Source organism: Chiloscyllium plagiosum, unplaced genomic scaffold (genome assembly GCF_037043375.1).
Source record: "Chiloscyllium plagiosum isolate Xiang-an unplaced genomic scaffold, Cpla_swu_hap1 HiC_scaffold_10, whole genome shotgun sequence".
NCBI classification, from domain to species: Eukaryota; Metazoa; Chordata; class Chondrichthyes; order Orectolobiformes; family Hemiscylliidae; genus Chiloscyllium; species Chiloscyllium plagiosum.
Window position 1 is genome coordinate 43,694,461 of NW_028270148.1, and position 17,018 is coordinate 43,711,478.

The window sequence follows — 17,018 nt, forward strand, 5'->3', positions numbered from 1 at the left end:
TAGCAATGTCTAGTTCAAGTAATAATTCACCAAGAAAACACTGTAGTACTTAAGCAACCAATTGGTTTTGATTTTTCCTTTCCTTAATGTTTTTGCTTTTGAAGCATTATTTTTTCAAAGGTGTTTTTCTAACCTCTGAGCTTGAGTCAATTACAGAGAGTAAGTTAAGCACATTGCTATTTGAATGTCATTCTCAAATTAACGATGCCATTTCAGTCTTTAAATTTTTAAAGATACTGCCATTTGTCATTAATAACTAGTAATCATTTTTCAAATGGCAATAGAGCTACATGAGTTAGAACAGAAACAAAGGTACTGAATATGAATATTAAATAGTCACTAATATCACTAATGTCATTTTCTCAAATTACACTATAAAATTTCATTCTTTCATTCCTAGTTATCATTTAAGAGTTGAAATGACAAGCACTATTTAATCCTGACAGGAGGCAGAGGGTTTTTCAAGCAGAAACAAAAGTTGTTTTTAAAGTGTAAAAGTTGATGTAAAGTTCTGTTACAATGTGATAAATAATAGATTATGAATACAGTAGCAAAGTAAATAACCACACCCTGTTGTCATAACTATATATACAGACATATATATGGAATGCATGTTATATTTAGATGCAAGGATTTTGACTGATAACGTTACTCCAGTAGCAAATAGAATACCATTACGGATGTAGGTTTGCTCGCTGAGCTTGAAGGTTTGTTTTCAGATGTTTCGTTACCATACTAGGTAACATAATCAGTGAGCCTCCAGATGAAGCACTGCTTTTTATGGCCTGCTTTTTATTTATGTGTTATTATAGTATTATTTTATAATATTATTTATTCACATAAATAAAAAGCAGGCCATACCACCAGTGCTTCATTTGGATGCTCACTAATGATCTTACCTTGTATGGTGACAAAACGTCTGAAAATGAACCTTCTAGCTCAGCGAGCAAACCTACATCCAGAAACTTAACATAAGCTACAAATCTTCTCAAAACTTGCTACAAGTATTAGTTTAATTCTAGAGTACTATATACATCAAGAAAATGTTAGGTGACATTATTTGACATAATAAATAAAGTACAATTTATGTGTGATGTTTGATATTGTAGACATTTTAAGGGAAAAATATGAAACTCAGTATGAATACCAATATAAAGCCTATATTCTTCCACTGACCATGTACAATTTGCCCTGTCATGGACTCTGACCAACAAAAGTAATATCTGTAAGAGAGGACCAATGCTGAAACTTTTCAAAATCTTTAAGGTAACCTAGAGAAATTAAGAGCACCGTTCCAGCATTACATCCAGTATTATTCAACCATGACTGGCTATTTCCAGGGATTTTGTGGGCAATTTTAACCTTACATGACTTGTGGAAATCTGACCTTCCAAATATACTTGGGGCTGGATTTTACATTAAGAAATTGAGATCATTTTCTCCTCAAATGTAAAATCTATTTTGATGATGTTAGGTCACTAACCCAATTACATCACACCAATTAGAATCCCTACAGTGTGGAAACAGGCCCTTTGGCCCAACAAGTGCACACCGACCCTCCGAAGAGTAACGCACCAGACCCATTCCCCTACATTTACCCCTGACTAATAACCTACACAATGGGCAATTTAGCATATCCAATTCCCCTAAACTGCACATCTTTGGATTGTGGGAGGAAACCCACGCAGACACTGGGAGAATGTGCAAACTCCACACAGACAGTTGCCCGAGACCGGAATCAAACTCTGGTCCCTGGTGCTGTGAGGCAGCAATGGTAACCACTGAGCTACCATGCCACCCTTAATCTCTGCTAACATAGTGACTGTTGAAATCAGCAACACATCCATTTGTTTTTAATTCATTTTTTCTTTATAACCCAGAAGTTCTATCACATGCTACCAAATGGATTTTTCTCCATCAAATCACCTGTGGCAATTTTCACATATTAACAAGCACCATTAAATCATCCATATTTCCATTTGTTCAATGTACATGCAGAACATACTAAGGGAAATGCAATAACACCAAATGTGAGGGAAAGGTAGGGAGAAGGCTAAGTCAAATTGGAGTTGGAAAGGGAAATAAAACACCCAATCCTCTGCAGTGCCCACCTTCCTATCAGTGGACACTGTGTTCTCCCTTTACAATGACAGGTTCAAATGTAGCAATAAAAGAGAGGCAGGCAATCATCAACTATGACTCCTCCCCCATGTTTTAATGGCCAACTTGGCCATGACCAGGATCTGATCCAGAGAGGTCTTCTGACTTACCCACATCCCTCCTGGCCAGAGATCAGGAATGTGGGGCTGAAGTGCAATCTAAAGTACAACAAAGGATTTTTCAAATAACTAAAAAGAGATGCACTTGCCCACAGTTGATATATATCCATAGACTCCCCAGCAACTCAAAATAAACAGTTGGGCTGGGAGTCCATTAATTGCCACAATCTGTGTTTACTCGGGACCTCTGCATTCACCACCCTTCATTCCAGGTCCTCTCCAATGGGGATCCCTGCCACCCAGCAGTAAACCCACTGTTTTTTTTTCAACTGAAAACTTTTATGCTTGTTAACAAATCAATAGGCCTAGCTAATGATTACACTGCAAAATCTATACATAGGACTGAGAGGAAGTAAAATGATAGTCACCATCCAGGTCCATAATTGAACATGTACGTGAGATGGTGCTGTGCAGTTTGCTCTTTTTGGAACCTCACTCATGGCCATGATCATGCACAATCTGCTCTTCCAGAGAAGGGGAGTCTTGGTGAAGCAGAGGGTGAGCCATACCAGTCAGCTGCACACCCAGTCATACCTCCTGAGGTAATGCACTAGAAATCGAGCCCAAGAGTCATCACATATGTAAAACCACGACTAAAGCATCCAAGTGCCTGATTTTATCTAACCGTATAATTCAGGTTACTATCATTAGTAAGAAAATCACGTTGCATTCAAACAGTTTTAACCAATGGCAAAAAAGAAATACGAATGACTAATTTATAACTAAATAACTTAAACTTCATCCCTTTTAGAAAATACCCATACACATATAAACAGATACATAAATAGACACGACAAGCCACGAACATTACAGGTAGGAACGGAACACAAAATGTCACTGGAGCATAGTTCTGGCACCAGTTCAGATTACAGGCATCGATGAGACGTTTTCCTTTGGTTCCCTTCTGATTCCTTTGAGCTGTTTGTTGAGGACACGATGTTGTGGACACACTGATTCTCAATCTTTCATTCACTGAAGATTTTTTTCTCTTTTTCCTTTCAAAAAGCAAGTTTGCTGAGAGAGAGAGAAAGGGAGGCCAGCTGCTTGGAATTTTCCTTCCTTTTTCCACTTGCAAAAGGGAGAAAGAGATACAGAGAGATGTGCTTTTTCTTTCAGAGGCTGAATGTTTCGGCTGCAATGACCGAACACAGAGCTATAGCCATCTGTCCATGAACCAGTCAAGAAGCTGTTACTATGCTGAGCACTCCAGAACACAGACATCGCGGCCTAGTTGAAAAATTAATCAAAAGTCTGTCATTGGGAAAAACTGTCCTGAACACATACCTATAAAGCCAAGATGTCTAACATCCTACCACACTGCTTGATGAGGCAACATTGTAGGCACAACTCACAACAAGTTCAATAACTGCTTTTTTAAAAGCTGCAACATCTTCTTCCATGGTCCCTTGGTTTAAAACAGTAAGTTTTCCCATTTTGTACTCCACCGTCCAAAAGTGATCTTTACACTATTAGCTCTGTATCATCTGTTTATCTGTAACGTCTTGGCTGCATTTATCTTTCCTCATATTTCACATGCATAACCTTTGCAGCTTCTGCTAGGGAAACGGACAGGTGAGTGGGTTGTTAATGTAGACATACTAAATGAGGCCAATCAGAGGGACGCACATGAATACTGCCCCCCCACCCCCTCCCCCGTACTGAAATCATGCTTTCAAATGAGTGACCAACATGTCCTATATGCATGGGCTGCAATTCTCAATGATCCTAACACATTCACAGGTGTTTTAGTTCATAAGCTTCTTTACCATACTCACCTCCCCCTCCCCCAGCACCACTAACACCCAATCCAAGAATCTCAAAGTGCAAGGAGGAGGAGTTGCATTTCTGCTTCATGTTGCCTTGTGCACTTGCTAAGACAATAGGCAGGTCCACAGTTGACATATAATATATCCCTGAACCTTTACATAGCAAGTGAAATTATTCAAACATCATGTTTGAATGACCAGAAATTCTGTCTGTAAAGTTCCAGCCAAGCCTGCTAGCAGAGTAGCACATCCAATAGAGTAATGCTCATGGCAAGCCAAAGTTTTGAACTGGCAACTCCGGATTAGCTGAACACATACAAGATGGTGCTGGCAAATTCTGAAGAAGGGTCACTGGACTTGAAATATAAGCTCTTACTCACTGCTACTTTATAAATGTCAAGAGATTTCACAACCCTCTGACTCTTAAATTCTGTTCTAAAGGCTACTAATTATCATGCAGTTCCTGCCAACCCTTTTCAGGGTGCCTTTAAACAAGTGACTATGACTGGTTGATAACATGTCCCTTCTTACCTCCAACCTTTCCTATTTGGCAAACTGGCCAAACTACCCTTCCTAATTTGCTGACTTTCTGCCAGTCACACATTAATTGATATTTGATTCATTTATTGTGACTTGCATCTTGTTACAAAATACAGTGAAAAATGTTGCATAGTATTGCCACTCCTTGGTGCCATCTTAAAACACAGAACATAGAAGATAATGGTAGAAAAATGAAGAAATAGAGAAAAAGTATCCAACTTTACAGTGCTTCTTGTTAAGTGTTCTCTCATGGGCCATGGGCCTCATGGCCAGGAACGAGTCTCCTTCACCACGTTGCTTCTGCTGGAACAGAAGTCACTAATCTTTGGTGTCATCTCGCCTCTACCAATGCCCCTGCCACTGAGTCTTCGATGAACCTTGCCAGTGCAGATGCTGCTGGATACTTCACCAGCCCAAACTTGATTCCGCCTTCGCCATGAGTCTGCTTCAGGCCCACCTCACCAATGTACCCAATGCTGATGGCACCAGGTCTCGTACTGAGCCCAAATCTACCTCCTTGAATCTGCACTGGACACAGATGCTGTCAGGAACCCAAACTCTCCTCCACCGCAGCAGCCATGAGTTGGCGCTAGGACTGCCTCGACAATGCAGATGCCACCAGAAACCCAAACTCGCTCCTGCTGCTGCTGCCACGGATTGGTGCTGCTGGGCCTATTCGAGTCTGCAGTGCTGGGCCTACTTGCTGCCTGTCATTGCCGCTACCGAGCTCTTAACCAAGAGGTAAGTAAAATAAAATAAAAGGAAAAAAAAAGAGAGAAAAAAAGAAAGAGAAGAAATGAAAAGAAAAGCAGATGGAGTTGATGAGCCCAGACTCAGAAGCCCTACTCCACCACCATGTTACTGAACGCAATCATTGGCTGCAGGATGCTTTACTTGACATCTTTAACAGATTTGGGTCGGAGTGAAATGCACACTTTCTAACTAGACTCATGTTCACTACTGAGAAGTGTAAAATTCACCCCCAGATTTGCATCCTGCTTAATATTACTCACCTTTGGCTTCATTGAAGAACAAAATTAAGTACAGTGCAGGACCAGTGTTGAACCAAGGCAAATTGCCTATCCTGTTTCAGGGTTCTCAGCACCACAGGAGGCTTATTATTTTCTAAAGCCATTGTTCATTGCTGACTGCACTTACCAGTATAATCTGCAATTTAGTTCCATTTATACATTTTTTGAAAGATGTCATTTCCCAAACCGTCAATTTTGTTTAATAACTGTTTCTTCCTATTAAACATTTTATTGGGCGCAGTATTTTCCACTTTCAATTTGTAATGATACTCAGGGTGTAATATCTTTGCTAATTTTACTGAAAATAAGATTCACTAGATTATGCCTGTTTTTGCTTTATTTTAGTAAAAATAGGACTTAATCCTCTTAAAGAAGCTTGTTTATAATTCAGTGACATATACTCTGCTGATCATTGAAGGAAAATTTATATGCTTTAATGTTTAATATGTAAATAATAAATTATTGATAATGGGTTTTTGATTGTCCACTGTTGATTAACTTCACAGAATCTTGAGGCTAATTCTCAATTTAATTTTTTGATGATGTGATACTGGCGAAGAATTTTCCCTGCTGTCTGCGAGTATTATCATTTCATGCATTAGCTGGCTGTGAATTTTTATCTGTGTGGAGAGAAAATCATTAATATTTCACCTGTAATTTCCTGATGTTTATTAGCAGTGGCCATGGTTCTCTGCTACTAGTTCAATGATTACAGTTCTGAACAATACTGTTTAGCATTCACCAGTGGATTGAGTGAAGTCCTGCATATATGTTTAATGACAATTTTGAGTCTAGAGGAATGAACGAAACAACATTTCTTTTAATGGTTTCTGGGCAGCATGCTTAGGGAAATTATTTAATAAAATAAAAAGAGGAAATGCTGGACCCTATCAGCAGGTTAGACAAAATCTCCAAGGAGACAGTTGTCATTTCAAGTTAGTGGTCTTTCACCAGAATCATTCACAAGGGAACACAAGATGAGAAGTTTAAGTTTGAGGCACTGGGGACCAGGAGCTAGCTTAGGTTAGTGACATAAGGGTAGTCAGTCAGCAGGATTAGAAAATAGGCAGAAATGTTTTGAATGAATTCACATCTTAAAAAACATGGTTTATGGGAGGTTGGTCAAGGGAAAGTTGGATCCGTTGCTTCTGGAGGTGAAAAAGGCAAGAATGAAGGTTTCAACAGCTGATGGCCCAAAGTAGGGATAAAGGCAGACAATATTATGAATATGGAAGCAAATAATCTTTGTAATGTAAAGAATATGGGAGCAGAAACTCAACTTGTGCCATCATATAGTGAAGATGAGTACAGTCAGCTACAATTAAGATTGTGGCTGAGAAGAAAATGGAATCAATGCCAAGAGGTTACAGAATGGATTGGTTGAAGACAACAGCTTTAGTCTTCCCAATCTTTAACTAGTTGAAGTTGGAATTTGTTCAGAACAAAAGGTCAAAACAGCAGATTGATAACACTGAAGCAGTGGAACTGACTAGAAAAATGAGTGAGAGCTCGAGCAGAATATGTAACGTAAAGCCATGTCTTTGGATGTTGTAAGCAAGGCTCAGGTGGGATCTCTCATAACTTCAGCCATTTATCCAGTGTTTCCATGGGTTCATTTGCTGAAGTTCTATCAAACAGGCGAGGAACCATATCGTAATTCACTGCCATTATATCTATTCATAAGCATCCTAGACCTTAACCAAAGTCACAAATATGATTATTGTTATTAGTGTCTGAAGTGTTTCTTGCATGATCTAATCAAATCTGTTCAAAACGTATCTTGAGAAAGAGTGGGATAACACCTTGAGACATTAAATAACAAGTATCATACCAAGTAGGTGACTTGTTCATGTTCAGTATTCTGGTGTGTCTGGGATTGGTGTCTGATGCTTACTGTCATTATTGTGTTGACCAGATAACAGCTATGGTGATGGAGACCACCATGGTTCCTCATCAGACAGTGAAGATGAGGTGCTTGGCAAATACCATGAGGCTTTGTCCAAAACACAGATCGCCTCTGGTGCAGCATCAGACAGCAGACACCATCAGAAAGGGTACTTGTGGGAATCCAGACTCAAATATAGTCCTCTGTCAGCTGAATATGATGGATACAGCAGTGAGGCATCTGCAGATGAAGGTAAGACAATTCGCTTGATTTCACAGCTCCGGATAAAAATAAAGATATTGCAGATGATGAGATCATCTGTGTTGAGGGCAATTTTTTAGTCAAGTTCAACCACTTTTGGAACACTTAGGGCTACATAAAAAAGTACTAATTAGGATTCTTATTATATGTCTCAGTAGTTTGATTATCGGCCCATTGTGATTATTTTATTACAATTCACTTCTTTCTCTCTATGAACAAAAAGGCAAAATCGGTCTGTGTTGTGCTTGAAATAGATTTATATATTAGTTACCTTTTCTGCTTTGTATACTGCATTTTTTCACTTTTGCTGACTATTTGCACAATGATATCTACTAATATTTTGTGCATGATAGTTTTCAAAATAAGGCTTGCCCTGTATACTTATCACTTATACAAGTTCAATGTATATTCAGTTTAATATATATATTTGGCATTTATTTTTTGAGGAATAATTTGTGGTAAATTATTAGATTTAAAAATAATTAATAAAATTTGCCTTAAGTATTATATCTGTACTAGAGATGTTACATTGATTAAATCAGAACCAATTTAAATTTATAGATCCTTCTTGCAGGAGCTTTAATCTGATAGTAACTTGGTAGTGAGAATTACCCAGGTAGGGGTCAATGCAGTTGTCAAACCAAACTTAAGTTAATAGTATGAGGCCCAGATTTGTTTAGCTACTTTTTTGTATTTCAAAAAAACACTTTATTTGTAAAATATCTTTATATACAAACATAATCACTAAAGCAGCTCATTTCTGTACAGTGGCAAAAGGAGTACAAACAAACATTGGACTTTGACTCTACTAAAAAAACCAAAGGCACCCCTTACTTCTACGACTATATTCACATGCATTTGAGGCACAGGGATGTCTGATCATTGAATAGCCATCCATTTAACTTTTGCAGGAAGACAGACAATGGGCTTTCTCCACTGTGCCTTGGCAGCAGCTGCCCCAAGCATGTCCCTCAGCATGTAGTCGTGGAGTTTTGGAATATGCCAGTCTGCAACACTTAGCTGAGGTCAACTCCTTGCGCTGGAAGACCAACAAGTTTCGGGCAGACCAAAATGCATCTCTTATCGATTTGATGGTGCTCCGGTTTGTCTCTGTGTGTGTCCTGGGGAACAGACCATAGAGCAGAATCCCACATCATGAAGCTGCTCAACAAAAACCACTGCACCTTTCTCAGATTTCCTTTGCAATGGCAGTCATCACCCATGCCCCCACAGCTGCTTCAAGGGCAGCATATGGTTGCACACACAGTCGGGCATTTAAGAAGGATCTCACAAATAGATCTCACCACCAGCCAAGTGATGTCTTGGTACTTGGCACTTGACTTCTGATTTGGTACTTGTTGGAAAGTTCTGGTGATGAGACATTTTGCCAAATGACTTTGATAGTCTGATCAGGGAACAACCCGACAGGACTCGCTCTTTCTTTTTCCCAGAAGGACTTGTGGTCAAAGATGTTTCTCTTTGCAAATTTCTCTATGAAGGACAGGTGATATGGAACAGTCCAACTACTTGGATTGGTCTCCGGAAATGAGGCCAGTCCCATTCTTCGCAACATCAGGGACAGAATGTAGTGACACTTGGTGTTTGTGCTATTGAGGGTCTACACAGAGCTTGATGCAGCCACATACAAAGATGGCCATCAGGATAAGGGTGGCATAGGGTATGTTCTAACTCCCTCCACTATTTTATCCGGTGTTTTGTACATGGTATCCTTGCAGACATGGTCCATCTTACACCTCCAGATGAAGTGGAAGATGGCTTGAATGACTGTAATGGTGCAAGATTGGGGAATAGACCAGACCTGCATTATGAACAACAACAGAGAGAGTGCCTTAAACCTGATAACCAAATTCTGACACACAGTTTATGTCTCACCATGGCAATACGCTCCTCCCAAGTTTTTGTACACACCGTAGCCATTCTGAACTATATTCCCAGCACTTACAGGTAATCTATCCTGACGTTGAAGAGTATAAAGGTTGGCCAGTTCGCAAAAAACATGACCTTGCTCTTGTCTCGATTAACCTTGGCTCCTGAGGCCAGTTCAAACTGGTTGCAGATGCTCATGAGTCTGCACACTGACAGTGGATCTGAGCAGAAAACCGTGACATCATCCATGTACAGGGAGGCTTTGTCATGCAGGCATTCACTGCCTGGAATAGTCACTCCTCTCAGGCTCACATTCTTCCTGATGGACTCAGCAAAAGCTCTATACAACACACAAGGAAGGCAGGAGACAAGGCTGCCCTGTCTGACTCCAAATCTGATCAGGAAGCTTTCTGATTCCCACAATGTTGGTGTAGAGCAGTCTGATCCAATTACAAATTCCCTTCCCAAAGCCCATTTTGGAGAGCTCATCCCACATGTTAAAGGCCTTCTCCTCATTCAGACTGTTGAGGCAGGTGCCCACTTCCCTGTCCTGCACAAAGGCAATTGTATCGTTGAGGAGCATGAGGCTGTCCAAGATTGACCTACCTGGTACAGCACCCACGTTTGGTGGGGTGAATCACCAATCTCGGAGCAGACTTGATCTGGTTGGCAGTGACCTTTGGAATATTGTGTGCAATTCTGGTCTCCTTCCTCAAGGAAGAATGTTGTGAAATTTGAAAGGGTTCAGAAAAGATGATGTACAAAGTACTTATAGCCACTGTATGCTCTCTTCCTGTCCCCCTTTTTAGAACCCTAGGAAACCACTTATGTTATGTCTCATGGTCAGTACATTAGTATACCTTTAACAAATCTGCTTATGATATCATCACTGTATCATAGTATGTGATCTGAGGGTATAAAGGTCTGCATCGCAAACCAGCCATCGAGCAAATTGAGCTAACTGACCCAACAGCACAGTTCAATTCCCACACTGGCTGAGGTCACCACGAAGGTCCTGCTTTTTCAACCTCATCCCTTAGCAGAGGTTTGAAGAGAGTAGTCCTATGGTCCTTTAGTGGCTTTGCATATAAAGATCTCAGATTCTCAACTCAGGGTATTTAAAGCATGATACATTCCGTTACTGTCTGTAACTGAATAGCTTAAGATAGTCCAGACACAGAGTGCTTGTGACTGTAATATTTGCATATATTAGTGAGCTGTAATAAACATCTGTATCTTTCAACACAGTGTTATCCAAGTCTAGAAGTTTGGTAAATATTGCTAGGGTCTTTTGACGTTGTGTCAGACATTACTTTAGAAATTAAACGTACTGAAGTCTAAATGTGTACAGCTCAAGAATTTGGCCAATGTAAATCTGCATAAAATCCAGTATGTACACTGCCAATAACCCAAGTCTTTATTAATCTGATTATCTGAGCTCATTGTAATTAGTAATCTGGACAGGGTTATCCCAGTAATCAGAATGTTAAACTTCTATGAAGGTACTATAAATATGACATGCATCAGGACTTTCTTAGGGTCCCATCACGCATCATTAACATAAACTGAGTTGGAGAAATGTCTCCATATTGGTTTGAAATTTGGTGGTATATGTAGGTGATATTTTATCCACTAGGTGGCCATATATGTACAAGTTTCCTGTAACCTTTTTTAATATCCAGAAATGCTATCACAAACAAATGAGCAGCTTTCCCACCACCAAATCACCATGGCATTTTCCACCGCCAGTAACCTGTAACCATCTAGGGTGCAATTCTAAGCAGCTCCACCTGAAGCTAATAGTTTAGAAGGCCATAGAGGGGAAATAAAATAAGAGACAAAACTAAGTTTTAAAAGAGCTGGAAATCGTAAATGTAAGTTCTAAGCATAAAGTTTGCAAAATAAAAATATTTTTTGATTCACGTTTGCAAAGATGTGTACCCTTCTTAATTTTAATATCTTTCAACCACTGAAGTTCAGCATAAAAATAAGTCTCCTGAATATCTGTTCCACAAGCTTTTGTTTGTTTTGCTAAAAATTTTGTACTTTTTTTCTATTTACAGTTGAAAGGTTAATGATAAGGATATGACCAGGTGCACCAGGTCTGTTTAAAGTCCCAAAAGTGCGAACAAATGCAATTTGAAATCAATGCACAGAATTTCAGATTAAAAGTAGATATTGGTTAACATAAGAATGTATGAAATAGAAGAAGTCCACCATTCAGCCTTTCAAAGTTCACTTGGCCATTCATTGAGATCATTGTGGATTTTCTATTTCAGTACCATTTTCATGCACTATCCCCGTATGTCTAGATGTTCTTAATATGTAGAAATCTATCAGACTCAGTCTTGATCGTAAATGACTGAATCTCCACTGGGGCAAAGAATTCCAAAGATTCACCAGTGAATGAAGAAATACCTCATCTCAGTGCAGCATAGACTGTTCATTATTCTGTGATTATGTCTCATGGTTCTCAACTCCTCCATCCTTTCTCAAACAACCTTATCAATTCCTCTAAGACTTTTGCATTTTTGAATGAGATCACCTCTGAATTCCACAGAATATATGCACAGACAATTTTATCTTTCCTCATTAGACAATTCTTCTAACCCAGGGATTAGTTTGGTGAGCCTTTGTTGCACTTGCTTAATGGCAGGTATCACTGTTTAGGTGAAGAGACTAAAACCACACACAATACTCCAGCTGCAATCCCTTTAGAATTTCAGTGAGTCAGCTTTACTGCATTTCTGCTGTTCTACCAAAGCGGATGACCTCACATTTCTCCATAAGACCATAAGGTATAGGAGCAGAAATTGGGCCATCCAGCTCAGGAAATCTGCTCCGCCATTTAATCATGGCTAATATGTTTCTCAACCCCATTGTCCCACTTTCTCCCTGTAAACCTTGATCCCCTTGGCATTCAAGAACCTATCTATCTCCATCTTAAATATACTCAATGAACTGGCCTCCACAGCCTTCTGTGGCAGTGAATTCCATAGATTCACCACTCTCTGGCTGAAGACGTTTCTCCTTGTCTCCATTCTAAAAGGTCTTCCCTTTACTCCAAGGCTGTGCCCTCGGGTCTTAGTCTCTCCTATCCGACATCCACTATGTCCAGACCATTCTGTATTCTGTAAGTTTTGATTAGATCCCCCCTCCCATCCTTCGAAACTCCGAGTATAGACCCAGAGTCCTCAAACATTCCTCATATATTAAGCTGTTCATTCCTGGGACCATTTTTGTGATTCTACTCTGAACACACTCCAGGGCCAGTACATCCTTCCTGAGATATGGGGCCCAAAACTGTGCACAATACTCCAAATGTGGCCTGACCAGAAACTTATAGATCCTCAGAAGTACATCCCTCCTATTATATTCAAGTCATCTCAAAATAAATACCATCATTGCATTTGCCTTCCTAAGTACTGACACAACCCGTAAGCTTACCTTGAGAGAATCCTGGATTAGCACTCCGAAGTTTCTTTGCACTTCAGACTTTTGAATTTTCTCCCCATTTAGAAAATAGTCTATGAGTCAATTCTTCCTACCAAGGTCATGGCCTTGCACTCGCCCACATTGTACTCCATCTGCCAGTTCTTTGCCCATTCTCCGAACCTGTCCAAATCCTTCTGCAGCTTCTTCACCTCCTCAGTGCTACCTGTCCCTCTACCTATCTTTGTATTATCTGCAAACTTAGCTGAATGCCCTCAGTTCCTTCATCTAGATAGTTAATGTATAAAGAGAAAAGTTGTGATCCCAACACTGAGCCTTGTGGAACACCAGTTGTCACTGGCTTCCACCCTGAGAAGGACTGTTTTATCCCCACTCTATGCTTTCTGCCAGATAACCAGTCTTCTGTCCATGCTAGCACCTTGCCTCTGATACCATGGGCCCTTATTTTATTCAGTAGTCTCCTGTTTGGCACCTTGTCAAAGGCCTTCTTGAAGTCCAGGTAGATAACATCCATTGGTTCTCCTTGGTGTAATCTGCTCATTACTTCCTCAAAGAATTCTAGCGTTTTGTCAGGCATGACATACCTTTGATGAAACCGTGCTGACTCTGCCCTATTTTACCATACACTTCCAAGTATTCAAAAATCTTATCCGTCATGATGGATTCTAGGATCTTACCCGCGACTGAGGTTAGGCTAATTGGTCTGTAATTTTCTGTCTTCTGCCTTACTCCCTTTTTTATCAAAAGTGTTACATAAGCAATTTTCCGGTCCTCTGGGACCCTCCCTGATTCTAGTAATTCCTGAAAGATTACCACAAACCCCACTATCTCTTCAGCTATGTTCTTTAGAACTCTGTGGTGTAGTCCATCTGGTCCAGGTTATTTATTCACCTTCAGACTATTCAGTTTTTCTAGCATAGTGCTGGTTATCATACTCAGCTCTACCTGCCCAATTCTCTTGGAGTTTTGGGAAATTACTCATATCCTCCGCTGTGAAGACTGACATGACGTAATTATTCAGTTCCTCAGCCATTTCTTTGTTCCCCATTACTATCTCACCTGCATCATTTTCCAACGGCCCAATGTCCACTTTTGCCTCTCCATTGCCCTATATATATATATATATATATATATATATATATATCCAAAGAAACTCTTATAGTCTTCCTTTATATTACTGGCTAGCTTGCCCTCATTAATATTCTCCCTCCTTATTTCTTTTTTTGTTGTCCTCTGTTGGTTTTTCTTAGCTTCCCAATCCTCTAGTTTCCCACTGTTCTTCACCACTTTTATATGCTTATTTGTTTGCTTTTATGTTATCCTTGACTTCCCTAGTCAGCCATGGTTGCCTCATCCTCCCTGTGGAGAGAAAGTGAGGACTGCAGATGCTGGAGATCAGAGCTGAAAATGTGTTGCTGGAAAAGCGCAGCAGGTCAGGCAGCATCCAGGGAACAGGAGAATCGAAGAAGGGCTTATGCCCGAAACGTCGATTCTCCTGTTCCCTGGATGCTGCCTGACCTGCTGCGCTTTTCCAGCAACACATTTTCAGCTCATCCTCCCTGTACCATGCTTCTTTTTCTTCTGGATGAATCTCTGCTGTGTCTCCTGAATTACTCCCAGAAACTCCTGCCACTACTGTTCCACTGTCTTTCCTGCTAGGCTCCTCTCCTAGTCAGTTCTACCCAGCTCCTCCCTCGTGTCTCTGTAGTTGCCTTTAGTCAGCTGAAATACTGTTACCTCTGATCTATCTTCTCTCAAATTGCAGAGTAAATTTGATCATGTTTTGGTCAGTGCTTCCTAAAGGTTCCTTCACTTTAAGCTCCTTTAACAAGTCTGCCTCATTGCACAATACTAAATCCAGTATTGCCTGTTCCCTAGTGGGCTCCATCACAAACTGCTCCAAAAAGCCATCCCATAGACATTTCACAAATTCCTTTTCTTATGAACCACTACCAACCTGATTTTCCCCATCCATTTGCGTATTGAAATCTCCCATGATCACTGTAACTTTGCCTTTCCTACACATCTTTTCTATCGCCTGGTGTATCCTGCACCCCAGCTCCTGTCTCCTGTTTGGAGGCTTATACATGACTCCAATTGTGGTGTTTTTAGCTTTGCAGTTCCTCAACTCTACCCACACAGATTCTACACCATCTGACCCTACTTCATTTCTTACTATTGATTTAATTTCATTTCTTACTAACTGGGCAACCCCACTCCTTCTGCTCACTGCCTATCTTTTCAGTAGGATGTATATCCTTGACTATTCACCTGCCAATCCTGATCCCCTTGCAGCCACGTTTCCGTGATGGCCACCATGTCATATCTGTGCCACAAGCTCAATAACCTTATTCCTTATACTGTGCACATTCAGATATAACACCTTTAGTCCTGTATTATATAGAACATAGAACAGTGCAGCACAGTACTGGTTGTTCAGCCCTCCATGTTGTGTCAACCTTCTATTCTACTCTAAGATCAGACTAACCTACATACCCTTCATTGTACTAATTTCCATGTGCCTATCCAAGAGTTGCTTAAATGCCCCTAATGTATTTGACTCTACTACCACTGCTAGCATTGCATTCCACGCACCCACCACTGAGTAAAGACTCTACTTCTGACATCTCTCCTAAATGTACCTCCAATTACTTTAAAATTACACCTCCTCACGGTAAACATTTCCGCCATGGGAAAATGTCTCTGGCTATCTACCCTATTTATGCCTCTCAAAATCTTGTACACCTTAATCAAGTCACCTCTCATCCTTCGCTGCAATGAGAAAAACCCTACCTCCCTCAACCTTTCTTCATAAGACAAGCTTTCCAGTCCAGACAGGATCCTGGTAAATGTTCTCTGCACCCTTTCAAAGCTTCCACATCTTTCCTATAATGAGGTGACCAGAACTGAACACAATATTCCAAGTTTTGTCTTCCACCTATCACATTCCCAACGCCCATCCCCTAAGTCCCTCCTCCTACCTTTTATCTTAGCCTGCTTGGCACACCCTCCTCATTCCTGAAGAAGGGCTCATGCCCGAAACGTCGATTCTCCTGCTCCTTGGATGCTGCCTGACCCGCTGCGCTTTTCCAGCAACACATTTTCAGTTAAGATTCATTCTTATCTTGACTAGATGTTCCACATCCCTTGTCACCCAAGGTTCTTTCAACCTACCATCCCTTCCTTGCCTCAGTGTGTCAAACCTCTCCAGCACTATCAGCAAGTGCTTCCTAAACTACCTTCACATTTCTGTCATGTATTTCCCTAAGAATATCTGTTTCCAATTTATGCTCCACAGTTCCTGCCTAATAGCAATGTAATTCCCACTCCCCCAATTAACTACTTTCTCATACCATCTACTCTCCATGAGTTATAGTAGAGGTCATGGAGTTGTGATCACTATCATCGAAATGCTCTCCCACTGAGATCTGACACCTGCCATGGTTTGTTGCCAAGCACCAAATCCAATATGGCTTCACCTCTGATCGGTCTATCTACATATTGCGTCAAGAACCCTTTCTGCAGATACCTGACAAAAACTGCTCCATTCAAATATTTGAAATAAGTAGGTTCCAATCACTAGGGAAGATAAAGTCACTCATGACAACAACCCTGTTACTTCTATCCATTTCCAAAAGCTGCCTCCCAGTCTGCTTCTGTGTGTCTCTGTTGCTATTGGGGAGCCTGTAGAAAGCTCCCAATAACGAGACTGTACCTTTCCTGTTTATGACTTCCACCCATACTGACTCTGTCGACAAACCCTCCTCAACAAGCTCCCTTTCTGCAACTGTGATACTATCCCTGATTAGCAATGCCACTCCTCCACCACTTTTACTTTTCCCCTGTTCCTTTTGAAAAATCTAAACCCTGGTACATCCAACAACCACTCCTACCCCTTTGATAACCAAGTCTCCGT

At 40.5% G+C, this 17,018-nt stretch overlaps 1 protein-coding gene across 5 annotated transcripts in view; it reads left to right on the forward strand.

Moving 5' to 3' along the window:
• Positions 1–17,018, forward strand: part of LOC122552794 (synaptotagmin-14) — a 229,584-nt gene that overhangs the window by 72,654 nt on the left and 139,912 nt on the right. For 3 of the 5 annotated variants that reach the window (XM_043695732.2, XM_043695733.2, XM_087991305.1), the window contains one exon: positions 7,532–7,753. The exons of the other annotated variants lie outside the window; for them this stretch is intronic. In XM_043695732.2, coding sequence (XP_043551667.1) covers positions 7,532–7,753 — 222 coding nt within the window. The remainder of the gene's footprint in view (positions 1–7,531; positions 7,754–17,018) is intronic. 5 annotated transcript variants of the gene reach the window in all.